General features: G+C 54.3%; 4 protein-coding genes across 26 annotated transcripts; 2 read left to right on the top strand and 2 right to left on the bottom strand.

Moving 5' to 3' along the window:
• The first annotated feature begins 3,455 nt into the window (after positions 1–3,455).
• On the top strand, positions 3,456–15,334 carry WNK4 (WNK lysine deficient protein kinase 4). Of its 14 annotated transcripts, none has more exons than XR_014940787.1 (20): positions 3,456–4,681; positions 8,766–8,938; positions 9,269–9,489; positions 9,565–9,722; positions 10,119–10,207; positions 10,361–10,580; positions 10,656–10,980; positions 11,132–11,262; positions 11,336–11,403; positions 11,491–11,632; positions 11,700–11,816; positions 11,890–12,045; positions 12,297–12,354; positions 12,457–12,576; positions 12,716–13,254; positions 13,468–13,569; positions 13,650–14,049; positions 14,200–14,402; positions 14,511–14,608; positions 14,685–15,334. XR_014940787.1 is itself a non-coding variant. In XM_085532408.1 (20 exons), the coding sequence occupies exons 1-20, from the start codon at positions 3,875–3,877 to the stop codon at positions 14,685–14,687; spliced, it is 4,128 nt and encodes a 1,375-aa protein (XP_085388534.1). In that variant the 5' UTR covers positions 3,456–3,874; the 3' UTR covers positions 14,688–15,334. The 14 variants fall into 14 exon arrangements, 10 of the variants coding, with proteins under 10 accessions (XP_085388534.1, XP_015741487.2, XP_085388535.1 ...); XR_014940790.1 differs by having other exon boundaries at positions 12,300–12,354; positions 13,514–13,564; XM_085532408.1 differs by having other exon boundaries at positions 13,468–13,564; positions 14,508–14,608.
• Positions 15,335–15,486: 152 nt separating this feature from the next.
• COA3 (cytochrome c oxidase assembly factor 3) lies at positions 15,487–16,165 on the bottom strand. Its single transcript, XM_015886028.3, has 2 exons — positions 15,957–16,165; positions 15,487–15,808 (listed from the first exon to the last, which is right to left on the bottom strand). The coding sequence occupies exons 1-2, from the start codon at positions 16,156–16,158 to the stop codon at positions 15,696–15,698; spliced, it is 315 nt and encodes a 104-aa protein (XP_015741514.1). The 5' UTR covers positions 16,159–16,165; the 3' UTR covers positions 15,487–15,695.
• Positions 16,166–16,666: 501 nt separating this feature from the next.
• On the top strand, positions 16,667–19,574 carry CNTD1 (cyclin N-terminal domain containing 1). Of its 5 annotated transcripts, XM_015886021.3 has the most exons (7): positions 16,667–16,843; positions 16,988–17,063; positions 17,273–17,441; positions 17,877–18,039; positions 18,432–18,576; positions 18,920–19,016; positions 19,333–19,574. In XM_015886021.3, exons 1-7 carry the CDS (start codon positions 16,672–16,674, stop codon positions 19,450–19,452), a joined length of 942 nt encoding a protein of 313 aa, XP_015741507.2. In that variant the 5' UTR covers positions 16,667–16,671; the 3' UTR covers positions 19,453–19,574. The 5 variants fall into 5 exon arrangements, with proteins under 5 accessions (XP_015741507.2, XP_085388628.1, XP_085388630.1 ...); XM_085532502.1 differs by lacking the exon at positions 19,333–19,574 and having other exon boundaries at positions 18,920–19,305; XM_085532503.1 differs by lacking the exon at positions 19,333–19,574 and having other exon boundaries at positions 16,704–16,839; positions 18,920–19,305.
• Positions 19,575–19,728: 154 nt separating this feature from the next.
• BECN1 (beclin 1) lies at positions 19,729–25,029 on the bottom strand. Of its 6 annotated transcripts, none has more exons than XR_014940804.1 (11): positions 24,840–25,029; positions 24,701–24,765; positions 24,554–24,612; positions 24,153–24,243; positions 23,690–23,826; positions 22,950–23,182; positions 22,646–22,792; positions 22,018–22,167; positions 21,872–21,932; positions 21,254–21,396; positions 19,729–20,928 (listed from the first exon to the last, which is right to left on the bottom strand). XR_014940804.1 is itself a non-coding variant. In XM_015886013.3 (11 exons), the coding sequence occupies exons 1-11, from the start codon at positions 24,964–24,966 to the stop codon at positions 20,760–20,762; spliced, it is 1,344 nt and encodes a 447-aa protein (XP_015741499.1). In that variant the 5' UTR covers positions 24,967–25,029; the 3' UTR covers positions 19,729–20,759. The 6 variants fall into 6 exon arrangements, 3 of the variants coding, with proteins under 3 accessions (XP_015741499.1, XP_085388618.1, XP_085388619.1); XM_015886013.3 differs by having other exon boundaries at positions 22,988–23,182; XM_085532492.1 differs by having other exon boundaries at positions 22,988–23,182; positions 24,554–24,642.
• Positions 25,030–25,149: the final 120 nt, after the last annotated feature.

Below are 25,149 nucleotides of genomic sequence, written 5' to 3' on the forward strand. Positions count from 1 at the left end.
GCCTGGGTGTTTTCATCTATCTTTGTTTTTCCATCTGAAACAAAACAGAACAGTGTACTGAATTCTTGCCCTTCAGCTGTGTTTCCTTACTGCACTGTACAAACACTGTACTGGGGAGAGGGTGGACCTGCAAAGGCACCCTGCCTGATTTGGAAGCAGGCGCCACGAAGGCTTTTTTCCACGTGCCAGAGCTACAGACTGTGTGCTCTTACTACCTGTCTTCAGGGCAACATTAGCTTTCATTTGCTATGTGCAATCCACTGAAAACAGATGTGTTTGTTGCAGCGGTGGCGGGGTAAGCTCTGTAGAAGAGCAGGCCGGTGGAGAATGTAATTAAGTTTCATGTTCTCAGTACTCATTATGAAGTCCACAGCTTGTTGAAACGGTGACCCAGGTACAGTATATGACCTGGTAAATCCTTAATCACTAACCTGTGTGTGCTGGAGCTCTGTGCTGGAAGGCTGCTGACGGATCTCTGCATTCCAGTGACACCAACGCTGCAGAGCAATTCCTGTGCCAGCAGAGCACAGGAACTGGGGTTCACTGGTTAGACCGTGGTCCTGTCTGCATGTTTGTGGCTCAGAACAGCCAGGAAAATCTTCACGAAGGAATTGGCTGCTACCAGCATCTGTCTGGACCTTATTTTGGTGTCTGGGATGAGCCTCTTCTCTCTCTCCTTGCTGCCCATCTTGATTCTCCCTCTCTCGTTGCTGTGCCCTCTCTGCTTGCTGCTTTTGCAGCCCTGCAGCATGTTTCTGTGCCTTCCATTCTCTGCATTCAGTGCAATCTGCATTTGGCCCTGGATGAAGACTCTCCAGCAGACAAGCCCAGGATGTTTGTGTTTCTTGCACTGTGTACAGGCAGTCCTGACCTCTCAGCATTGTTCCGAGCCTCATTTGCTGAATGTAACCTCACTGTCCTTGAGTGAGTCTGGTTTCTTAATTGAATTTACTCCCTTCTTAGGAAATGCCTGATGTGACATTAGATAAGTCTAAAACAAGCCTTTTTCTTTCTGAAGCTCTCCTGGCAGTTAGTCACGGCTCTTTTTCAGTTTCCTGAATCACTTAGTGAGGTGAGGAGGAAGAGTGTACTTCCCCCTTGTCCCACCCTGGGTCAGGCAGCTGCTTGTGTTCCCTGCTAGTTTGCTGGGGCTGTGCACTAAGGCCAGGTTGCAGCAGAGATGACGAGCATGGAAACACTGCTTTATGCTGGGGGGGTTACCCAGCTGCCCCTAGGAAGGCTGTGGGGCTGCATGAGCTGTTTGCTTGTTTGCTGTTTATACAATTTATACAGTGCTGACAATGACAAGCTGTAGCTTATGGTAAAAACAAAGACTTTATACTGAAACGGTCTTCCTTATCTTTATGTGCTGCTTTATAGCACTTAGTGATGTAATCACAAGATTGGGACATCTGAGCATTGCATTGCCCAGAGGTGCTTACATGAGAGCTGCACTGGATTGGAAGCCCTGGGGTGCTGGGTAGGAGATGTAATTAAACTCTAAAGAGGCAGCGGGATGACCTCCAACTATAACTTTCTCTGTACCCAGGGCAGCTCCTCCCCATGTTCCACATGCATGATATTAGGGCTGTACATAATGCCAGAACAAGGCAAAGAACAGGAGAAGATGTGTTTGTTGCCACACACAACAGATATCGGCTCAGGCAACCTGCCCTGTGCCCACTGTGCTGCCATCCCTGTTTGCTGCTCGTGCAGGGTGTTGTGGTCTGCGCTGCTGCAGAGTGCCCTGAGCTCCATGAGCAATGCTGCCCAGAGCCTTGTGCAGCAAATGCTGCATCCCAGGGTGGGGGAGTAGCAGCAGCCAACCCATGGGACTTCAGTGGATTGTGGGTCCCCATTTCTGGGCTTTGAGGTCACAGCCAACGTCTGGATGTGCTGATTAGGGCTCATGGGCTGGGCAAGGTGGAGCACGGGGGGCTGGTGCTGAGATAAGGTGCTATCGCACTGTGCACATTTGGGTTCTGCTGTTTGGGGTGGGGGGGGAAGTTGAGAGGATATTTAATTTCATGCAGCTAGTTAGGATCAAGAGTTGCTTCAGTTTGATAAATGTATGAGTTGGGATTAATGTGCATGCAGGTCATGTCTGTGACTCTGGGCTAAGGAAATCCTCAGCAGTTATCTGCCTGGGGCTGCAGCTGCTGCTGAGGTTGCAGTGCTGTCTCCTCCCACAGCTCTGTGCTGTAGGGTATGGGGCACACTGAGCTCCGCAGGTGTGGGGTGTTGCAGTCAACAGGGAACGTTCCCTGCAGCACCTCTGGAGGGGATGTTTCACACTCCTCAGGTCCTCCTGGGGGGCTGCTCAGCTCTCGCTACAGCCCTGCAGGCACACAGGTACCCCTATGTTTGGCCCCAGCCCCTCTGTTATCCCACCCTGAGTTTTGGGCTCAGAACAGAAGAATTGCTGGAGTTGTTCTTTGATGAGTGATCTAATCCTGAGTAGAGAGACTGTAGTTCCCTGCTCTTTTCCCAGCAGCCAAATGCGTGTGGAAATGCTGAATGGCCTGATTGCAGCGGCTGCTCAAAGCACAGGGCTGGCACCAACACTGGGAGCCAGGAGAAATGTCACCCTGATAACATGCAGGACTGCGTGTGTTTGCTGAGCACAGTGAAAGCACTGACTGCACGGGAAACTCCTGCTTGCCCCGACCCAGCTGCAGCATGATGTCCTGGGATGTGTTGGGGGGCACTTGCACCTCTTTGCAGGGTCACCTGCTACTGCTCAGCCCGCGGTGATTCTGTAGCTGCAGGGAAGAGGAAATATCTCCAGTGCTCACTGCAGAGGTGTGGGGGTACAGCATCAAGGCAGCTTCGTGCCCAATTTCTTCTCTGCAGGGGCTTCATCTGGGGCTCTCATTTCCTGCTCCTCTGGGACATTTCAAGGCATCTCATTTCATGATGAAAACGTGATAATGGGACACGAGCCTGCTGGAAAAGAGACCAAGAGCCCTGCCTGGCTCTGCGTGTTGTACCCTCGCTGAAGAGCCCAGGCTGCCTGCCAGCCTTGTCCATGTCCCAGTGACCTGGCAGAGCCTGGGGCTGGGGGTGCTTCAGGGCTGCACTGTTTGCTGGGAACAGGGCACAGCTCAGCACTGTCACTGGGTTTTCTTTTCCTGGAGGTTTCCCCAGTCCTCTTTCTAGGGGAGCAGGGCTGACAGGGCAGCATGAAGGTACAGAGTCCTGCCTGTGTGCAGGGGGCTGTGCAGCCTGCCCAGGACTTCTGTGGCAACAACATTCAACACGTGCTTCTTCATCCATCCAGCTGGACGGGGGATTCGTGTAGCTGTGGGTGAGAGCAGCTGGATTCTGCATCACAGCGTTGGCACTTTAAATCTGCGCAAAGAACGCGGCTGTGTTAACATTTCAACCCTTAATGTTTCCTGTACCGCTGAGTAGAAACAATCTGACCTTAGGGAAAAGAAATTAACGCTAGAATCGATTGCTCTGTATTTTGTGTAAACAGCTTTACAGGGTAGAACAACCTCATCATTTACACTGTGGAGACAACAAGCTCTTGTCCAGGCTCCTGGTGAGCGTGAGGCTGAAGGATACCTTCACATCTTAGTATTTGTGTGACCCTCATTTCAGGAGTTCACCTGGTACTGAACCCTGAGAGCAGCAGCTGTCCGGGAGGGCAGGATCTGACAGCACGGCAGTGCCCAGGACAGTGACGTGCAGCTTCAGGCACCGGCACTGCCCTGAAACTTCTCAGCTACAGCTCTGAGAGCGGCTGAAGCAAACACTGCCCCGGAGCCCAACATGGCCGCACATCACCTGGCCCTGCACGGACCCATCGCTGCTGGAATGAAGGAGTGGGATCACTACAGCCCTGCCCAGGCACAGGGGCTCGGGGTCGATGTGGGCCCTGTATGGGGGAAGTCCTGGTGCTGGCGGTGCCCGGTGCCCGTCCCGGTGCTTGCTCCAGTCTCCATTCTGGTGCCCGGTGCCCGCCCCAGGACCTGATGCCTCTCGGTGCGCAGCCCGTATCCCGCGCCCATCCCAGCGCTCGCCCCGATCCTTGGCACCGCACCTACAACAGCGCTCGCTCCGGTGCCCTTCCCGTTGCCAATGCCCACCCCGGTGCCCTTCCCAGCGCCGGTGCCGCCGGAGCAACGGGGACTGGGGGGCGGTGGCCGCGCCGGGGAGGGGCGGGTGCCGCTGGGCGTGGCCACGCCGGTGCCGGGGCCCGTGTCGGGGCTCGGGGAGCTTCTGTTTGCGGGGTGCGAAGCTGCGGGAGCTGATGCTGACGGTCGAGCCCGTCGCCGCTGGAACCATGTCCCAGCCCGAGGCGGAGCGGGCAGGCGGCGGCTCCCCGGTGGAGCCGGGGCTCCCCGGTAGAGCACCGCACCGTAACCGTAACCGGAGGCCATCGGGACGAGACTCCCGCCGCGCTTCCTCCCGCTTCAACCGGCGGAGTTCGGTGGAGCTGGAGCTGCTGGGCTACCCCGGGCCGAGCGCGGGGTCACCGCCGCCGTCGGACGCCGCGTCTCACCGGGAGCCGGAGGAGACGGAGAGCGAGGAGGTGGAGACGCGCGCCGTGGCCACTTCTCCCGACGGCCGATTCCTCAAGTTCGACATCGAGATTGGACGGGGCTCCTTCAAAACCGTCTACAAGGGGCTGGACACGGAGACAACAGTGGAGGTGGCGTGGTGCGAGCTGCAGGTACGAGGGCAGGGTGCTCACCTTACGGCACGGCACAGCTCGGGGTGACGCAGCCCAGGATAGGGGCACTCAGGCAGGGGCTGCTCGGCAGGGAGCCTCGGTCCCCCCGCAGCGCACCCAGCGTCTCCGCTGCAGCGGTGGGGCTGGGAACGTGCGGGGGGTTTGGACCCTCCGTGCGCTGCCGGTGCCCCGGGGTTCGGCTGCGTGCTCAGCCCCGCGCTCGTCGTCCCTCCCACCGTCGCACGTTGTTTTTCCGTTGCTGTGTCGCTGCCTGAGCTACGGAGCGCTCATGGGGCGCCTGCTGCCCCTGCCCGCGGCTCCAGCCCCGCTCTGGGGCAGTGGGGGAAAATCTGGGCTGGGCTGCACCCCGCTACTTTGTGGGTGCTCATCAGCTCACAGATCGTCATTTGGAAGCGCAGACAGGGTAGGGGAGCCGTCTCAGTGCCGGAGTTGGCTCGGAGGTGCACTTCGTTAGCTCTGGGAAGGCTCTGGAGCACGTGCTGCAGGTAGCCGGGGGCTGGGTGCGAAAAGGTGCAGGGTACAGAACGTCCTTGCTGCACGTCAGCTGCTTGTCCTTGGTTGAAGTGGTGCCTGTGGGCACCCACATGTGGTTTCTATGACGCTTCCAGGTGCTCCCCGCTAACAGCATCTGAACCTGTGGCTTCCCCGTCTTCTCCTCCACTGCTCCCCAGCAGCAGGATGTGATGCTGGGCAGCTGAGCACAGCAGTCCCCTCCTGCGTGTGCTGGGAGCAGTTCTGGCTGTGGCAGTGAGGCTGCAGTAGCAGATCCTGGCAGTGGGGCTCCAGATTTCTCCTTGCAGCCCCCAGGGAGGGGCTTTGGTGAAGTCCAAAGTCTCCAACAGATTCCTGCCCCGGGGGTGGCTGCTGCAGCTGGAAGGTCCAAGTCCTTGTTTACAGAGAAAAACATGTCTTGCAAGTTTGTTGTCTTGTTCCTAAAGCCTTGGCGCGTCCGCATGGGATGGCTGCAACCCAGTAATGCAAGGAGAGATCCTTTAGATAATGGTGTGTGACATTTGGAGGGGTGACTACAGCCTGTGAGAGGAGGATGTGGTTCTAGGCCTCAGTATTGTGAGATGGGGCAACTGCTTCAGATTCCCCAGAGCCACTCAGTGCTCCCCTTTTGCCATGCCCACGTCTCCCTTCTAAGATCCCTGAGCTCCTGACTGTGCCCTCACCAGCACAGGAAGCCACAGCTCAGTGCTGGTGAGAGCAGCATCTCTGCTGAATGTGGCTAATAGAGGAGCCGCTCATGCCCAGCACATCCCACCTGGCTGCCTCACGTTCCTGCTGTGGGGCCATGCCCGTGTGCCCCACTGTGCCCCAACTGCAGCCATAGCAAATCCTGGAGCTGACAGCACAGCTTGGTACTCATGTGCACTGTGCTGGGCTGCATCCCCTTGCGTACCCAGCGTACCGAACCAGGGTGTCTGTGGGAGTTGGACTGCAGTCCCCAGCACTTGTCCTGCAGCTTGGGCTGGCACCGTGTGCCAGTTACATTCAGGTGCCTGGGGATTAGAGCAGCACCCTCTGGGTGGAGCAGAGGCAGCCCCCAAACAGTCCCCTCTGCTCTTTATTCAGTGCTTCTTGTCCCCAAGTGCACATCCCGTGAGGGTCTGGCAGCACACAAGCAAACTTGTTAAAGCTTGTTTTTTCCAGCAATCATGCAAAGAATCAGACACTGTGACACAAATACAGGATTTGGAACCGCAAATAAAAATGGTTGTGGTTCTGCCCCTTTAAAAATAGCTTTGTCCCGTGTCTTTCACAGTTCTCCTTTTATTACCTTTAAAATATAAATGAACACCTAACCTCAGCCCTGAATGCAGTTCCGGTCCCAGGAGCCTCATCCAGCCTCCCAGTCTCAAATCCTGGCTCTTGTCCTGGCCCTGTCTCACCACCAGGTTGCCCAAAGCCTTTTCTCTGCCTTCCTGTAGGACCCCCTGGGGGCCTCTTTGTCCCCACTGCCCGCAGCCCTGTGCAGTGCTGTGTGTCCCTGCATCCCACAGACCTGCCATGACCTGTTGTGCTTTCCAGCTTTAGATTTGAGACTATTTCTGTTAGGTGCTGAGGGCTGGGGGAAAGGAGGAAGTGGGGAGGAAACCAGAAGCCCAGAGTGGGATTGAGCTGTAAATAAGTTGCCCATGCGTAGTTTTTCTGTGGGGACCCCTCTGGAGGGGCAGGAGCAGCCCTATAGGGCGGGTGCTGCCATGCTGCCAGAGATCTGCTCTGGATCCTGTGCTGGTGGGAGGCTGAGAGCTGAGAGGGGAATGCTTGAAGGGGGTCGGAGGTTTGGGAATGGAGCGGGTGGTGCAGGCACCCACTAGGAGAAGAACTGGGTGCTCTTGGATTCCTGTGTGGCTGCGGGGGCTGCGTCCTCAGGGCTCTGAGTGCCCAGAGCCTGTGCCATTCCCACTGAGCATCTCTACAGATGGCCCTGGGTGCTTCTCTTCCTGGTGTGACTCTCAGCTCTGCACAGTGCAGTCTTTCACTGATTGATGCTGCTGGGACCCTCTGGCTGAGGTGAGCAGCACATGATGCCACAGGCGCTGCTCCAGCTCTGCAGCTGTGCACACTAGCAGCCATCTCCTGGCCCTAGGATGAGGCTGGACTATTTCCCCAGCACTGCGCTGCCATCCCCAGCGTCCTCCTCTTCCTCCTCAGAAGGTGTCTGCTAGGAAAAGACACTGTGTCCCAGGCAGACAGCTCTGCTGGCAGCCCCAGCTGTACATTGTGTGCTGCCCTGCACTGCGATCCCAGCCTGAGTGTCTCCAGTGGGACTGGGGTCATGCTGGGTACCACTCACCCTGCAGGGCAGGGCAGAGCCCTTGAGGTGCCTGTCTCCCTCTTTGGAATGATCCATCACAGGCTTGAGGGAAGAGTGGGGCTCCCTTTAGCTTTGCTTCAGGCTCCCTGGGGGACACGTCCACATGCCACCCTGGTCCCCCTTCACTGAATGTAGGGAGCCACATTGACAGTCCTTGAGCCCTGGCCGCAGCCTGCACAGCTGCCTGTTGCCCCGTGGCTCCATGGGGTGCAGCCAAACCTCTGAGCTCCTTGAAGCTCTGCAGTAGGTGGTGGTGGGCTGGGGGGGCAGGGTGTGTGCTGGGCGGCTCAGGGGCCTTGGGGCGCTGTTTTCCTCTCTGGCTATGAAAGATCCCATTCATCCACTGCAGCAAGGCTCAAGTTCTCCTCTGGGCTGAGCTGGGTCCCTGAGCATGTATTAAGGAAGAGAGGGGATTATGGAGCAGCTCCAGCCCAGCCATGGGGCCAGTTATGATGCAATGAAAATATTACAAAAGCTGCTGGATGGCGGCTGGCAGCCAAAGAGCTGTGCTTGGGACAGGCAGCACCCAGCAATGGGGGCACCTCGCTAATGCTGTTGGCACTGCTGCCACCTGGGCTCCTGGGACTCTGTTCCAGCTCCTGGGCTCTGTGCTCCCTGGTCCCTTTGGTTCTGTGCAGAGTAAGGGTCATTGCACCAGGGCTGTGCTGGGGCACGGGGTGTGGGGCACGTTCGTGCTCCTTCTGCATCCCCGTGTTCTGCTGTAGAGGGCCCTATAGGGTCTGCATCCTCCCTGCAGCCCTGCTCAGTGCCTGTGTCAGCTCTCTTTGGCTTCAACTTTAATTAACTCTAGCTGGAGGAACATGGAAAAACCTGGGCTGGAGCCTCCCACGCCTGCTTTCCCCAACAAAGGCCTCATTGAGGCAGGCCGGCTCCCTGCCATGGAGGTGCCTGGTGCCTGCAGCTGCTGTGCAGCAGCGGAGGGCAGGAGCTGCCCAGGACAGGGGCAGACAGGTCTGCACGAGGCAGAACAGCAGGTTGAGCACTCAGAAGTGTGGGGCTAGCAATGCCCATTCTGGTGCTGGGCACCGAGCATTGGCTATGGGTCTGGGCAGCCGGCTCAGGGTGGGTTTCACACGCAGCTCAGCACAGGGGGATCCATCCCTCCCTGGCCTGATTGATGAGGCAAGTGGCTCATGCACGAGGCTGAGCGCAGGGAGGGGGGTGGGATGTGACAGTTCCACAGCCCCATGTACCCCTCACTCCCTCCTGCCCCTGCAGACACGGAAGCTGTCTAAGACAGAGCGGCAGCGCTTCAGCGAGGAGGTGGAGATGCTGAAGGGGCTGCAGCATCCCAACATCGTTCGCTTCTACGACTCCTGGAAGTCATCCGTCAAAGGGCAGATCTGCATTGTGCTGGTCACTGAGTTAATGACGTCTGGCACTCTTAAGACGTGAGTGGGGGCTGATGGATCAGAGTGTGCAGGGAAGAAGAGGTGAGGGAGGGCTCTGCTGTGGAGCGATAGCCAGCACATGGGCTGGGGGGCCCCAGGGTGTCACAGGGCAGCGCTCACTCTTGGCTCCCACTGCTCTCCTGGCACTGGCATCTTGGCTTGGATTTAGCTGCATTTTCTGTGCTGCCTCTGGGAGGGGGTACAGGGAGCCCCCGGCTGCTGCGTGCTGTTTACAGCTCAATGGTGGTGGTGGGATCATGGTCAGGCGTGGGGAACGGGGTTGTGTCAGTGTCCGTGGGGTGCTGTGGTGCCAGCCCTGTCCCCTCACAGCTACCTGAAGAGGTTCAAGGAGATGAAGCTGAAAGTGCTGCAGCGTTGGAGCCGCCAGATCCTCAAAGGGCTGCACTTCCTACACACTCGCTCGCCCCCCATCATCCACCGTGACCTCAAGTGTGACAACATCTTCATCACCGGCCCCACCGGCTCTGTCAAGATCGGGGACCTGGGGCTGGCCACGCTTAAACGTGCCTCCTTTGCCAAGAGTGTGATAGGTGGGATGGGGTCATGGGGGGCGTGGAGGTGTGTGTGGGGACAGGCGCATCATTGTCTATGCTGTGTGCTCCCAGGAACCCCTGAATTCATGGCCCCGGAGATGTATGAGGAGAAATACGATGAAGCAGTGGATGTGTACGCCTTCGGGATGTGCATGCTGGAGATGGCCACCTCGGAATACCCCTACTCAGAGTGCCAGAACGCTGCCCAGATCTATCGCAAGGTCACCTCAGTGAGTGCCTCAGGGCTGGAGGAAGGGGTGGTGTGGTGGGAGCTGCTGGACCGCGCTGCTCCAGAAGTATTCCACTCAGCAGGTTATGCAAGAAGCTAAAATTAGACTGGGAGCTGAGAAGGTGCTCAGCTCCATGAGCTTTGCCAGGGCCAGCAGAGGGTAGGGACGCCCATGTGCCTCACCCCGTGCGCTCATAGGGTGGAACGGAGCTGCTTGGCTGTTCTGTCCCCAGGGCATCGTGGCTGCCCCGGCTGGACCCAGCCAGCTTCTGCCTTCTGGGCTGGAGCCCTGTGCTGGATCCTGCTGCCGAGCAGGTTCTGGCCCCACAGGGCACTGTCTTAGGGGTCACCAGGGCACCCTGCAGCTTCCTGATGGGTGCTGTCTGCCTCTGCCCAGGGCCTGAAGCCCAGCAGCTTCTACAAAGTGAAGGTACCTGAGCTGAAGGAGATCATTGAGGGCTGCATTCGCATGGATAAGGATGAAAGGTGGGAGAGACCGGGAGAGGACATGGTGCTGCAGAGCCCTGCCTTGAGTGTCTGCAACCCTGTGTGCATCCACACATGGTCCCTCTGCCCTGTCCCTTGCTGCCATCCAGAGCAATGGGCTGTGTCCTCACACTGAGCAGCGTTTTCCCCCAGATACACCATCCAGGACCTGCTGGAGCACTCCTTCTTCCAGGAGGACACGGGGGTGCATGTGGAGCTGGCTGAGGAAGATGATGGCATCAAGTCAGGGCTCAAGCTGTGGCTGCGGATGGATGACACAAAGAAGCTGCATGGCAAGTACAAGGACAACAATGCCATCGAGTTTCTCTTCGAGCTCTACAAGGATGTGGCAGAGGAGGTGGCCCAGGAAATGGTGGGTGCTGCGAGGTGGAGGGGGTGGGACACCGTTGGGGTCCCTGCGGGCTGATACCGCTCCACTCCTGTGCAGGTGGTCCTGGGCTTTGTCTGCGAGGCTGACTACAAGCTGGTGGCGAAGGCGGTGCGGGACCGCGTGGTCGCCATCAAGCGCAAGCGGGAGAAACTGAAGCGTGCTCAGGATGTGTTGCCACAGGCTGAGCTGGGGCAGGCGCCGGGTGTCTTGAAGCTGTTGGAGGACCTCAAGTCCCCACTGGCACCAGGTGTCCCTGCACCTGCCCCAGCCACCACCGGCTCCAGGGACTCTGTTTTCAGCAGCACCTTCCCACCAGAGCCTGAGGAACCTGAGGCTGACCAGCACTTCGTGTACCGGCACACGAGCTACTCCTCAGCCACCTGTATGTAGGCACAGAGAAGTGGGCATGGGGCTCTCCCGCTCCTCTAGCCACACCTATGCATCCCACCCCAAGGCTGTTCACTAAAGGGGAGCTGAGAGCTGGGAAGAGGGTCTCCAGGTCTGGCCACGCTCACGTTTGTGCTTGTTTGCAGCCGACTGCGAAACAGATGGCTACTTGAGCTCCTCTGGCTTCCTCGACTCCCTGGATGTGTCTCATCACAGTGCTTCAATGGGGACTCCCACTAGCCCCCCACCCATCCGCCCCACACGTTGCTTCCCCACGGTGAGCCCATAATGCTGGAAGGGTCAGGGTGGCAGCGGTGGTGGCTCTGGTTCACAGCATCCCTTCCCCACAGAGCATCGCAGTGCAGCTACCCACTGAGCGCCTGCCCACAGCCAGTGGCTTCTCTTCTCCAGTGGACAGGTAAGCACTGGGATCCTGGGCTGGAGCTGCCTAGGAAGGGGGCTGCAGTTGGGAACAGCCACATTCATGTACCTGGGCATCCTGCAGCTATGCCTCGGATGTGGCATCGGGCATGAGCGACGGCTACGAGGGGCTCTCTGCTGGCGAGCAGAGCACCAAGCTGCCAGCCAAGCGGGCAGTGGGGAGGCTGCAGCGGCGCCGAGCTCGGTCCCGGCTGCGCATCACCAATGTGAGTGTCATGGTGTCAGGGTAAATGCATCCCCACTGCCTCTGCTGAGCCCTTCATGTGCATGCAGATCTCTGACAAGAACGATCGGGTGGTGGAGTGCCAGCTGCAGACCTACAACAACAAGATGGTGACATTCAAGTTCGACCTGGATGGGGACAACCCAGAGGAAATTGCAGCTGTCATGGTGAGTGTAGGACTTGAATAAGAGTGGGGAGAGGGCAGCCGTGGCACTGCACATCACCGCGCTGCCCCACCAGGTCCACAATGAGTTCATCCTCAAGTCGGAGCAGGACAGCTTCATCCACCGCATTCAGGACATCATCCATCGCGTGGAGACTCTGCTGCGCAAGGACGGGCAGAGTGCGCCCGAGCTGCCCGAGAGCCCCGAGGCTGAGCGTGTCACCAGCCGTCCTGTGAGTGCCCGGCCCCGGCCCCCTGCGCTGGGACCCCGAGTGTGGCTGCGGGTTGCCCGGTGCCGGGGCATATGCTGCGGCTGCTGAATCTTTCCAGCCCCAGCAGGAGAAGCCCTGCAGCTCTGGGTCGTGGTGCAGTCTGCATGACAGAGCTGGGGCTCTGGTCCCCACTTGCAGTGGGGATGGGTTGGGGACTGGTCTTGATTTGGTTCAGCTTGTTCCAGCACTGAGCTCAGCTTCTCTTTCCCCAGCAGGCAGAGCTGCAGCTGCAGGAGCTCTCGCAGTCCATCTCCTCCTCCTCACTCAGTGGTACATCCTCACCTCTGTGTGAGCTCTTCCTGCACCCCTGGCTGAGCCAGGAGGGCTCTAGGAGGCCTGTCCTAGACGCCTAAGTGACCTTTTGCACTGCAGACCCGGGATGCACCAGCCCCAGCACCTGGCTCCAATCACCCATCCCGCCAGTACTGAGCAGCTCCCCATTGGAGAGTGACCTTTCCAGCCCTGCAGAGCCACTGCTAGGCTCCCCCACAGGTACCAGGCCTGGCAGGGTGACACTCAGCTCTTTCTCTACCCAGAGCTCCCAGCCGTAGCCCTGCCAGCTGCAGCACCTTTGCCAGACTTGCAGTGGCATGGTGCTCAGGGCTGCTCCTGATGCTTCTCTTTCCTGCAGGCTCAGCACAGCCGTGGCCCCTCATCTCATCAGCTCCATCCTGGATGACAGCACCACCGGTGCTCCTACAGTCAGCCCCAGGCTCCTCAGGGATGTCTGTTCCCCCTGCCCTGCCGGTCCCCTTATCCCCCATCCCCAGTGGGCCCAGCAGTCCCGTGAGCCCCCCTGTGACCAGCACATCCTGGTCCCCAACCACTCCCCTCCTGTCCCTTGCCAACGTCTTTTCCCTGGCAGTGATGAGCGTGGCACACACGCTACTGCCTGCTGTCTCCTCCATTGCCAGCTCAGGTGGGCACCTCTACCCTCCACCACTGCCTCGGCCACAGAATCTCATCCTTGGGCCCCCACGCTTTGTTTACCCTGACCCTGCCAATATGGCAAAACCCTCCCCGTCTCGCAGCGGGCCTCCAGGGGCTGATGTCCCTGCTGTGGGGGGGCCCGTGCCATTCTCTCCTCCAGCAGCAGTTCCTGTGTGCCCCACGGGGAGTCCCTTGACGATGCCAAGCTCAGTCGTGCCAGAGAGCCCTGAGGGCAGCACAGTGAGTGTGGGGCTCTACGGAGCTGTTTGACTTGGGGCTTAATGCTTGTGGGCTGGGTGGGTGATGGGATGCAGAGCTCTGCAGCATGGGGATGCTCCAGCACAGAGACTGTCCTGAGGATGTGGGGAGGGCTGAGCAGGCCAAAGGTCGCAGCTGTGGGAGCAAAAGCAGAGGTATTGTGGTGGTGTGGTGCCAGCATGTGGGTGCCTGCAGGTGCCGCTTGTCCCTCTGAAGCCCAGCCACCCACTTATCATCTCAGAGTCGCCAGCACCCAGTGTGACCAAGGCCCAGCTGTCACCCATCAATGAAGGTGAGGTAGGAAAGGACTGTACCCACAGGGGCACAGCAGCATCCTTGGCATCCCACTCACCCCAGGCCCCATGGATTTCCCCCAGAAGCCAAGCCCCAGATCCTGGGCCGCTTCCAGGTGACGCCATCCAAGGAGCCAGCTGTCACATCCCCAGTGCTGGGCAGCAGCAAAAGCGAGCAGCATGGCACAGAGTTGGTGGTAGGCAGCTCCCTGCTGCCCACCACCTCTGGCACAGGGAGCAGCACTAGCAACAACTCTGAGTCAGAACAGGAGACGGTGCAGAACCCTGAGGAGGCAGTGGCTGAGGAGGGGACAGTGGTGCCGGCAGAGAGTGACCGGGAGGGCCCTGGGGAGGAGAGCGCTCCGCAGACTGTGCTGAGCCAGGTGTGGCTGAGCTCCTCCCGCAGCTTGTCCTACGTGAGCAGCGATGACACCGAGAGCGAGGATGAGGAGATCTGGGAGGAGCTGCAGACCCTGCGTCAAAAGTGAGCAGCCCCATAGCGAGCTCGTGGCTTTCTGTGCCCTCCAGGGGTGGGGGGCTGTGCCCATGAAGGATCCTTGCCCAGGCAGAAGGATGATGTCCTTTTCCAGGGCACTGCACATACATCAGACTCAGCTCCCATTCTCTTCTCAAGGCACTTGGCTGAAGTACAGCTGCTGCAGAGCACCCAAAAGAAAGAGATTGAGGAGCTGTACCTGCGGATGGGGAAGCAGCCCCCGCTGGGCATCGTCTCCCCTGCTGCCATGCTCTCCAGCCGCCAGCGCCGCCTTTCCAAGGGCAGTTTCAACCCCTCCCGCCGCAACAGCCTGCAGCGCCTGGAGTTGGTGCAGCCCCCAGGTACCGGCCCCAGCGCTACCTGCAGCTCCCAGCCTGGATGGGGCTCCCAGCACTGAGTGTGTGAGGCACAGCTCAGTGCACCCTCTCACGACTGAACTGTCCCAGCAGGAATCATGCGCCGGAATTCACTGAGTGGCAGCAGCACAGGCTCCCAGGAGCAGCGGCTGAGCAAGGGCGTGACTTTTGCAGATGATTTCAGCTGGATGGTAAGGGGCAGGGGGCTCTTAACAGCCCTGTGGCACTCCCAGCGTGACCCAGCTCACCAGCATCTCTCTCCCACAGTAACCAGCTGGCAAGGAGTCACTTCATGAACTACCTCAATCGTGTGCCTGCAGCCCCGCAGGGGGTGAGAGTCTCTGCACTGTCTGGAAGGATGGTGGGCACCCCCTCGGGAAGCCTGGCCCTTTGCATTTCTGCACCCTATCAAAACTCTACGCTGCTGGCACCTGCTGCTTCTGCACCACAGAGGGGAGGCCTGTCTCCACACCTGTCCCACATGCTCTTGCCTGCACATGTCCCAGCTCTGTCTCATCCCAGCAGCACGCAGCTGCTTGAGCTTGGCCCCAGAAGCAGGATGGATGAGTGCTGACAGTGCTCATAGCATCACCCTGTTGCACTTTACTCCTGGCTCCCAGATCAGAACCAAACACCCTTTGCATCCCGTTCACCCTTGCCACCGCACTGTCCTCCAGCCCTGCTTCAGCCCATGCCCACACCCCGTGCCCACCTCACAGCTTCACCTCCAGCTGCTGTCCATGGCTCAAAGTGCCACTTTCCTCTTGTAAACTGCTCTGCAGCCAGGACCAAAGCTGGCTCCAAAGCAGGATGATGCCACCCTCAGCCCCCCAAAACGACAGCTCTGTCTGGCGGGTGCGCTTTGTTACAAACTGATGTCTAGAAAATGTTTTCATAAATACAGGTTAAATACCAAGTGTATCTGTCTGTCTGTGCAGTCAGGGTTCGTGCAAATCTGAGTCGGTGATAAAACAAAAATGGAAAACCTCCCCTACGTCTGCAAGTGTCCAGGGGCTGTGAGACCCCACGTTGGGTTCTGGTCACCAGGTGACGTAGCAGCGAGCACCGACCAGCTCTAGACGTGTTTATTGTGGAAAGGCAGCAGGGGCCCAACCCCACTGAGCGCGTGTCCCAGCCAGGACCCGCTGTGGGTGACCCAGGACGCAGGGCCCCGCCTGCAGGTGCCCCGGCGCCGTAACGAGCTGCGGGGCCGCGCGGTCCTTGCGGTTCTCGGCCGCACTCGGGTCCCCTCGAGGCCGTCACCGGGCCGGGCCGTGCTCAGCTCGGGGCGCTTTTCTGCCGCTCCCAGGCTCGTGCCCGCGCCGCCACCGCCTCCTGCTCCAGCTCGTCCAGAAACTGCTCCTGGGACACGGAGTAGAAGGTGAACCCGTCTGTGAGAGCTGTTAAGGGACACAACGATACAACGACACGACAACACAACACAACAACAACACAACAACAGCACAACACAACACAACACAACGACACAACACAACGACACAACGCGGCCCGCTCAGCCCGGCCCCGCCTGCAGGATACAGATCCCCGCGGTGATCGCGCCGATGCCGAGCGCCAGCAACACGTTGCGGCTGCGGAGCCGGCGCTGCAGGACGCGCTGCCGCTGGGCGCGCTCCACCTGCGCCATGAAGCGGCGCTGCTCGGGGCTCAGCCCCGGCTCCCGCTCCGGGTCGATGCGCCGCGCAAACGCCGCCTCCTCCACCGGCTCCCGCGGCGCCGCCATCTTTCCTACCGCTACTTCCGGCAGCGCAGTGACGCCACATCCGTCCCGAAAGCGGACCAATCAGAACGGAGCGCGGGACGGCGGCGGTCTGAGGAGGAGCGTCGAGTGATTGGGAGCCGCGATTAGGGTCGGGGTCAGGGTCAGGGTCAGGGTTAAGGTTATTAGGGTTAAGGTTAAGGTTAAGGTTAGGGTTGGGGTTATTAGGGTTGGGGTTATTAGGGTTGGGGTTATTAGGGTTGGGGTTATTAGGGTTGGGGTTATTAGGGTTGGGGTTATTAGGGTTGGGGTTATTAGGGTTGGGGTTATTAGGGTTGGGGTTATTAGGGTTGGGGTTGGGGTTAGGAGCCGTGGGAGGGTGGGGACGGCCCGGCAGGACGCTCTTGGTGTCTCTGGGTGGAGGTGGGGATGTGTTTCCCCAGCCCATAGCTCAGCCCCCACCCGCTGTTCTGCGTCTTGTGGCCCCGGGCGTTGTGAGGACTTACCGCCGGTACCGCAGCCCTCGTTGCTCTTTAAATGGTGTCCCGGGTGCCGGCAGTGTCCCGGTTCTCCAGCCCCGACCCGCTGTTCGGGGATGTTGCCCCTGAGATCATCAAGGACACGTTGATCCACCTGGCCATGGAGAACGAGCAGCACCTCAGCGTGTTGCACGGCCCCGCGGGCTGCTGCAGGGAGCCGCAAACTGTGGGTGAGGAGCTGCCAGCCACCGCCTGTCCTGGGTCAGGGAGCTGCTCTATGGCTGCCCTATGGCTGCTCTATGGCTGCTCTATGGCTGCTGGGTGAAGTTAGTTGCAGTTTGGTGTTTTTTGTTTTGTTTTGTCTTTTCTTGCAGAGTTTATATTCCTTCTGTCTGAAAAATGGCATCTGGACCAACCAGCAAAGTATCAAGCAGTGGAGCTACTTGAAAGGTAATAACATACCGAGTACTTCTCATCTCTAATGTGACTGATGCTATGCACACGCTGCCAGTCATTCAAGCTATATATATACACATATATATATTTTCATCTGAAGCTTTCTCTTTTGAATGGTCAATTCAGATCCATAGCTATACACGTATTCTGTATGCACAGAACTGTTTGTCTTCTTTTTTCCTTAGTAGAACTGTTTTTTGTAGGTTTATGATCAAGCAAATAGAACAAATCTGTACGTCCCCCCGGCAGAATATCACAAGTGATGAACAAGGCAGAAGCCAGAACTCTCTGCAAGAACAGATCTATGACACATTTGTCCTACGACTCGTGTCATGCATTCAGCTTGCGAGCAAACTTTCCTTGCACTACAATGTAAGCTATACGAGCCTTTTCCTTTTATATTTTCAGTACTGTAGAAAAGTATATAACCTCCCTAAGCAATACATTTTCTGAGGCCTTAAGTCTCGTGCATTTAGGGCAGATTAATTGTAACTCATACTGTATAAATGTGTCAGGAAAGGTCAGTACAGGTCAGGAAGAAAGTACAGGCAGCTGGGAATCCCATCCTGTGGCTGTCTGAATGCAGAGAGCTATAGAGTGCTTGTCTGGGGACTGTATGTGGGTATAGACAACCTAAGGGAAAGTTTCTCATGCCAGCTTAAAAGGCATGTTAGACAGCTGTGGGAGCATGCAGTATCAACACCACAACTGTTTGTGCTTAAACTTAATGGGAGGAGTGAAGCAATAAGAACACTGTATTGTGTTCTTAACAAGTGCCCTATTCCATTTCCTTTTTTCCCCTCTTAGGCAGTTAACAGTGACACAGCTGTAAAATTTCTGCAATCCTTAAAATACTCATACACTAAACAAGAGTTGCTTGAATCAGAGCTTGCTGTTCTAGAAACTCTGCAGTTCCAGATCAATGTGTCAACTCCGCTGGCTTACATTGAATTACTCCTAGAGGTTTTAGGTAAGAGCATTATTAGGAGAAAATGATAAGGAATTTTAAGAGTAAGAAAGCTACTGCAGTACAGCTATCTGAAACAAAATGTGCCATGTTATGTACCTTTTCATGCTATGAAGGCATGGGAAACTTCTCAGAGTTGACCTTTCAGATGAGAACTTGTCCACAGTGGAATCTGCGGGGTGTTGTCTGACAGCCAGTCCTGCCCCATTTGATAAAAGGTTGTTTTGAATTTCAGGAGTGTAATGACACTGACTGAGAGGGCCCTGTAGCATTCAGAAACAAGGGGCAGTTGCCACAAAATATCTGCATTCTTCACTTGCAGTAACTAATGCTTCTTTCTAATCGCATTTATTGATCCCAAATGTTTGTGTAATTGTGTGTGATCTCTACATCAGGACATAATGGCTGCTTACTTCCTGCAAAACCGCTGCATCAGATGTGTGTACAACTACTAGACTTCTTCTATCTTAAGAGAGATACCATCTATGACACGTTACTGAATATTGCCATTGAGAATCTGACACCAAGTGAACTGCAGATGTAAGTGGCTTAATTAAAACCTTGCAAAAGTGTATTACTATAATTCTCATTATACTGTTTTTTTGGATGTCTGTTTTTAAATATCTTAACTTGGGGGGCTTTCAACATTGTCAATGAAGCATAAATACCAGTTCAAAACAATGTTTCACCACATTTGCTTTAGAGGCAAGCTAGGGAAGTGCTTAACTTCCCTAGCTTTATTAATGTTAATGAACATTAAAAGTATCAAGCTTTATTTGGACTGAGTGACTATGCAAACTAAAGTGTCTGTAGGCTGTACAAAGATTATGGCTGTTCTCAAACTAGCATTGTTTTACAACATTAGATGCTTTTACTTGTGCAGAGCAAAGTTCTTGATGGTAAAGGAAGATTTAATGCTCCTGGCAGTTGGAATCATCAGCACGAGTGCTTTCATCCTAAACCCTGAGCACTGGAAGAAGGTACGGTCATTTCCAAACAAATTAGCATTTTGTGTGGGGAAGAAAGTGAAGGTTATTTATACATTTAAGCACAGCTCAGAGGCCAGGAGTGAGATGAAAGTGACATCCTTTGGTTTATTAGCTGGAAGTGTGCATGAAAAAACCCATCCTTTGCTCTGACATACAGAGCAATTCTAAAGTCAAAACCACAGGGCTTGGAGTTTATGGAGCATTATCTTTCTTTGATTTGGGGTTGGGCTGAGAAGTAGCTCTGTAAATTAATGTATTTTAGGCACTGTAAATAAGTATTTTTTTAATTTATTTCCCCCCCCCTAAGGTTGTGGAGCATTTAAACTGTATAACTGGCATTACTTCACAAAGTATCTCAGAATTCTCATATGCAGTACTGAAACACATCATTGGCAGCACCACTCCAAAGCAGCACCACAGGAGGTAGGAGAAAAATTCTAGAGAACAGAATTATGCCTTTTGAATAGAGCTATCCTCTGGATCTATTAGTTTGTTAGTAGCAAACAGTTACTCTTTTGATAGTATTTCACCTCCCATGATACTACACAGGGCACCCAAATTGATTTTCTTTTGGTTCTGAATATCCCATGTGTTCTGTAATATTTCATATGTTACGTTTAAATTAGAAAAGCTCATTCTTCCAGGCTATGCACCAGCGGCGTGAAGAGAGGTACACAGGAACAAAGCAGTGCTTAGCAATACCTTTATCAGTTCCAAAAGCTTTATTGTAAGAGCTACATTTAACATACTGAATATGTTTTGTTTGAAAACTGTAAGGAGTCTTGATTTGAAAAAGCATGAATGTGAATGTTATTCAGCTTGGTAATCTGTATTGCTACAAGTTCACAACCCCAGTTATTACAAACCGGGCTGTATTTCTCTTTGCTGCTTGTTTAAAAACTAATTGTTTCAGACAGCTTGCTGCAGCCAGGCTGCTTGTCACTGTGCTCCCTCTTTGTCAGTGGTCAGAGGCTTGTTTGCACTTGCCTTTAGCAAGGCAGCTGGCTGAGCAGTGTTGCAGAAAGAAAAACTCTCACCTATTCTGAAAGCTGCATGCAGTTGTCATGGCAGCAGGTGCAGTAAGCTGTGTAAGTGCTAAGGGATGCTTGTGTTGTGACCAGCGTGTGCTACATGGGAGCACTCAGGTGTGTTTTATTACTGGTGTTACTCAGTGCACCTCTGTGCAATAACAGGCTGCAGCAGGTATTACAAATAGGTGATATCGTTGTAGCTAACAGTATTTTACATAGTTTCAAACCCTTATAAAGTTCAATGGCTAAAAGAAATGTCAGTATGACTTAGAAAATATTTTATTTTAAGCTGCAGTTCTTTTTCAGTGACCAAACAGACCTTCCATGCGTTTTTCCACATTGTTCCCCATTAGAAACATTTCACTTTTCTGACCCCTGTGTTTTGTTAAGCTGTAACAGTAGTATCAAACTTGCTGGCATTCTGAAGTTTGACAGTAACTCGTACACATATCCATGAACACCCAAAATACCAGTTTAATGTCTATTCAGTAGCCGATTTCTTTAGATTCAGTTCAGCTCAATTATATAACTTTACATATTGCTTTTCTACATACTACTTGTAATAATTTTTTGTTAATTTTTTAAATAAAGTGTCTTGTGGATTTTTGGTATTGTAAACATTTTGTACTGGTTAGTATTCAGAGACTTCTTAATTTGAGTTTCTCCAATAAAATGCAGATGCCAGGACAAATTCTTGACATGGTTACTTGTTGTAGAATTGGGATGAGACCCAGGCAAGACCCCACTTCAGGTTAGTTAACATGAATTTTAGTGCTTTTGTCCATTGCTCCTCAGAGTTAAATTGTGTTTTAATAGAGTAAGAACCACCACTGCCACCTGTATCTTCAATCTTTCCCTTCTCCACGTCCATCCTGTATCACACACAAAGAGTATTAAGAAGTTACTAGAGCAAGCATTTCATTTCAATGTGATGTTAAGTACTGAACTTTAAATCTGATACTCATATTCTTAGTACGTAAGTTTGTTTTTAAAAGAAACGTAGCAAGCCTCAGATTTCCACACCTAGGAGCTAGTTTTAAATCTCAGACTTAGAGTGAAGTTGATAATCCTGCACACTACAAAGAACACCAGATGATCTCCAAAAGACAGGACTGCAAAGCAAGCAGTGCTGTAGGCAGGTCCAGAGGTCAGCTAACAGTGCTGAGTGGTAATTTGATGCTACACAGCAACACTTACCTATAAGGCAAACAAAACCGAGTTTCACCCTTTTCCACTTCCTCTTTAAACTGCTGCACACAGTCCAAGAAAGCCACCATCGCATGATCAAATTTATTGTCCCAGAAGAACCTCAGGCCTCCAGAACAGTACAAGGGTAACTCCTGGGGGAAAGAAAAAATTCAGGCACTTTAAGTGCTCCACTTTAGATGTTGTTGTTGCAAATCTTTAGTCTGTGTGAGGCTCAGGTTTAGGATGCTTAACAGTACTTTGTTGCATGTAACAGGTGTGATTTGTTTTGTGCTAAGTGTGCTATGTGAGTGTTAGTGGTTATCATGAGAAGATCTGGGTTCCTTATCACCAAGAACCTTCCCAAATCACATTAACTTCCTCTGACCAGCTGCTCTATGGAATGCAAGAGTCCTGCATTTTTTAATGCCCCTGGATGGCAGAGTCAGTGGCTTGATAGGATATGGAGTGAGATGCTATGTGCTGAAGCCAGGATAGCCAGTTCTCCTATACCATAAATTCATAGAGCTATACTCTTAAGAGCAGACTTAGTCTTGTGTGTCCTTCAGTATGAGCAGGGATCTGAGATGTTTAAGGTCTATTTTCTGCAATTTGTGCTGGATTCCTTACCTTCGATTTGTCCGTGAGGGACTCTAAATACGAGTGGTTGCCATACGGTACAAGACGGTATCTGAAAGGACACACAGCTCATGGGCAGGTGAATCTAAAAGTCTTTATCCAGGTCATAAGTGAAACATGTATTATATTGCATGTACCTTTGAAACTTCAGGCCCATTTTGTTAGCAAGGGCATGCAGTAACAGCACAGTCTGCCCCCAGGCTGCATTGATCTCATTCCATTCTACAGGAACACTGGGGAGACGGCCAAGTCTGAAGTTATTTATTGTGCCAAACTGACCACTGTGCCTGTGATAAGAGGAATTATAAATAAACGCACTGGGGCAGGAACAGCCTTTAGCATGCTAACCAAACAAGGGCCACCTCCAAACGGCTACAGAATGCACGCTACCCGTCATGCAGAATGAGGGTTTAAGGACCCTGGTTTAAAAGTATACGTAAACACCAACAATGTTTTGCTTTCTATGAAGGAGTTCTTTTGGGAAAACAAAACCAGGTGAGCTCCAAGCTCTTTGAAGCCTGACAGAAACATGGCTAGCACAATAGCTGCCAGCTGGTTAACATGGTTAGCTAAGAGCTGTTTTGCAGCTCCTCACACGTATCTGCAAAGTGCGGCAAATCTTTGAGATGCCACTAGTGGGAGGTGGGTCCATTTTCTGCACTACAACTTGACTAGCACCTCTTCTGTCAAATGCAGTGTTTATTTAAATGGTTCTGTATTGCAGGATCTTAGCAATCTGAAGCAATATTCCAGCGTCTACGTTACCAGATGTGGAAAGTTGCATTGAACACATTAGTTTTCTTTAATTTATCCAGTTGCATCTGAGCATAACGCATTTGGTTCTCCACACTTTTCAGTTCATCGTCTAGCTCCAGCTGTTGTCTCTTAAATTCACAGTATTCTTTCTGATACCTTAAATAAAATCAAGACAAGAAATGCTAGGTACAAGGCTCCTACAGGAAATGATGTAAGTGCTCACATCATACACTAGAATTTTTTTTGGCTTGTCCAGCTTCAGTTTTGCAAAGAACAAGCCATGTGCATTTGGGCATTAGTTACAGGTTCGTACACTTTATCGTGTCATTCATGTGCCAGCAGTTCACTCACTGAGCTTCCTCCTGCTCCAGTCGCTCTGCCTCTGCCCTGACTCTCTCATAGTCTTCAGCCACAACCTTGCGGTTCTTCTCAACATCTTCCAGCTCCTGAATCAGTCGCTCTTCTTCCAGTGCCAGTTCTTTCAGTTCTGTTTGCAGTTTCTCCTTATCATCCTCGTTCATTTTTTCCAGTATCTCCAGACATCTCCTGGTAGGACAGTTAGATGGTTATCAGAATGGAGATCCTGAAAAGGCCCTGTGCCAATAGCTTGTGGTTCTATGGCAGGCCCTGCACGCGAGCAGAAGTATAAACATGAACTCCAGACTTAAAGTACATTGGGCATATCTCTTATTAACCACTACTTTGATCTTGCACCATGAGTCAGGAGCGCAGACACAACAGTGCAGTGGAACAAGGTGATGATGGAGGATCTGCCACTGCCTGTGAATAACTGCAAAGTACGTGGATCTCACAGTGAGTGCTGCCACACGGGCACCTGGGGCAGGTGGTGTCTGTCACTCCAGTGAGGTCACAGACTTCAGTCTGAGAAGCTGCATATCACAGCACCCTCAGAAGTAAGCGCTTCATCTCACTCAAACCAAGTGCTAAAGACCGGAGCTTCCATTACTGACTACAGAAAGCAAGATCAGTCTATTCCTTGCCTGGCTTCCCAACTAAATCAACTAATTTCCTGACGAACTCCAGATTACTCACTTGTAGTTCTGGCATTCATTCTCTGTGATATTAAGCTGTGTGTCCAGCTGGTCTAGCAGAGTATCTGTGCACTCCTCACACAGGGGGTGATCCACATCTGTCTGCCCAGACATGATATCAAAGAGATCCCCGGTAACCTGGGGGAGAAGCTGGCCATTAGTTCAAGCAAAGCTGCAGGCAGCTGCCAGCTGCTTCCCAACAGATGGGCTGTGCCTCTGCATTTGACAAAGTATCTTAAGAGATTTAATCTCAGTTAAAAATAAGCCAGTTATGATCACTTAATTATTCACCCCAAAAACATTTGAAGGCTGGTGCCATGACAAAGTTTGCACTTCGACCCTGCACAGCACCTAGAAAGACTAATGCTATAGTCACAGAGCCATGGAATCGTTTAGGGTGAACGGAACCTCTAAGGTCATCAAGTCTAAAGTACCGGAGTTTACCTGCCCACGTACAAACTTGCCTTCAGCCTCCTGCTGAGGTTCTCCATGGTGCCTCCATCCGAAGCCTCCCCGATCAGCGTGAAGCTGTTGGCGCTTTCTGTCGACATCATTCTTGGAAAGAATTGTACCGAGAATTGAGTGCAGAGGGGAACAGGCTGCAGCAGCCTGAGATGTGGGGCAGCTCTCAGAGGGAAGAACACAGACAACACACCCGAGTAACGGCAGAGCGGACAGCAGCTAAAGGAGCTCTATGGGGCTGTTTGTGTTACATCACAACTCGTTAAGTCTCCTCGGTATTTTTATGGGGCTTCAAAGCGCCGCTCCTGGCGCGTTCCAGAGCCCACGGGAACCTGTCCGGGCTCCAAAGGGCCCGGCACGACTCGAGGCGCACAGCACCTGTATGTGCCCGTGGGCTCCGTACCTGGCGGGTGGGATGAACCTCCTGGACACGCCGTCCTGCCGCCCCTCGGTGAACGCGTCCTGCAGGGAACGCCCCGCCGTTACCGGGCGCTGCCGTTACCGGGCGCTGCCGTTACCGGCCCCGCGGTGCAGCCCCCCCTCCCCGTACCTCGCTCAGGGCAGTTTCCTCCTGCGCATCCCCGGGCCGTGCGGGTGCAGCGCTCAGCAGCGGCGCTACGGGAGAAATGCGGTCAGTGCCCGGTACCGCCCGGTACCGCCCGGTACCGCCCGCCCCGCCGTGGCCGTACCGGTGAGCTCCTGGATGGTGAGCCGGTCCAGGATCTTGAAGGACGTGTCGAGTTTCAGCGGCTGGCTGCAGCGCTGGCACACGAAGCTGACCTGCGTGGTGCAGGCTGCCGCCCGCCCGCCCTCCATGCCGCCCCGCTCCGCTCAGCCCCAGCCCCGCTCCGCCGCCATCGCAGTGGCCGGACGTGACGCACGGCCCGGCAGGGTCCTGGCAGGGGTGTATCAGCCCCAGTGGCGGCCATTTTCTTTCCCACGTTCCCGTCTATTTCCTTCCTGTCAGCTGCCAGGACCCGGCGGCGCGGTCAGGCGGGG

The sequence above is a fragment of the Coturnix japonica genome, unplaced genomic scaffold, assembly GCF_054131305.1.
Source record: "Coturnix japonica strain WE unplaced genomic scaffold, WE-NBRP24 Scf049, whole genome shotgun sequence".
Classification (NCBI taxonomy): Eukaryota; Metazoa; Chordata; class Aves; order Galliformes; family Phasianidae; genus Coturnix; species Coturnix japonica.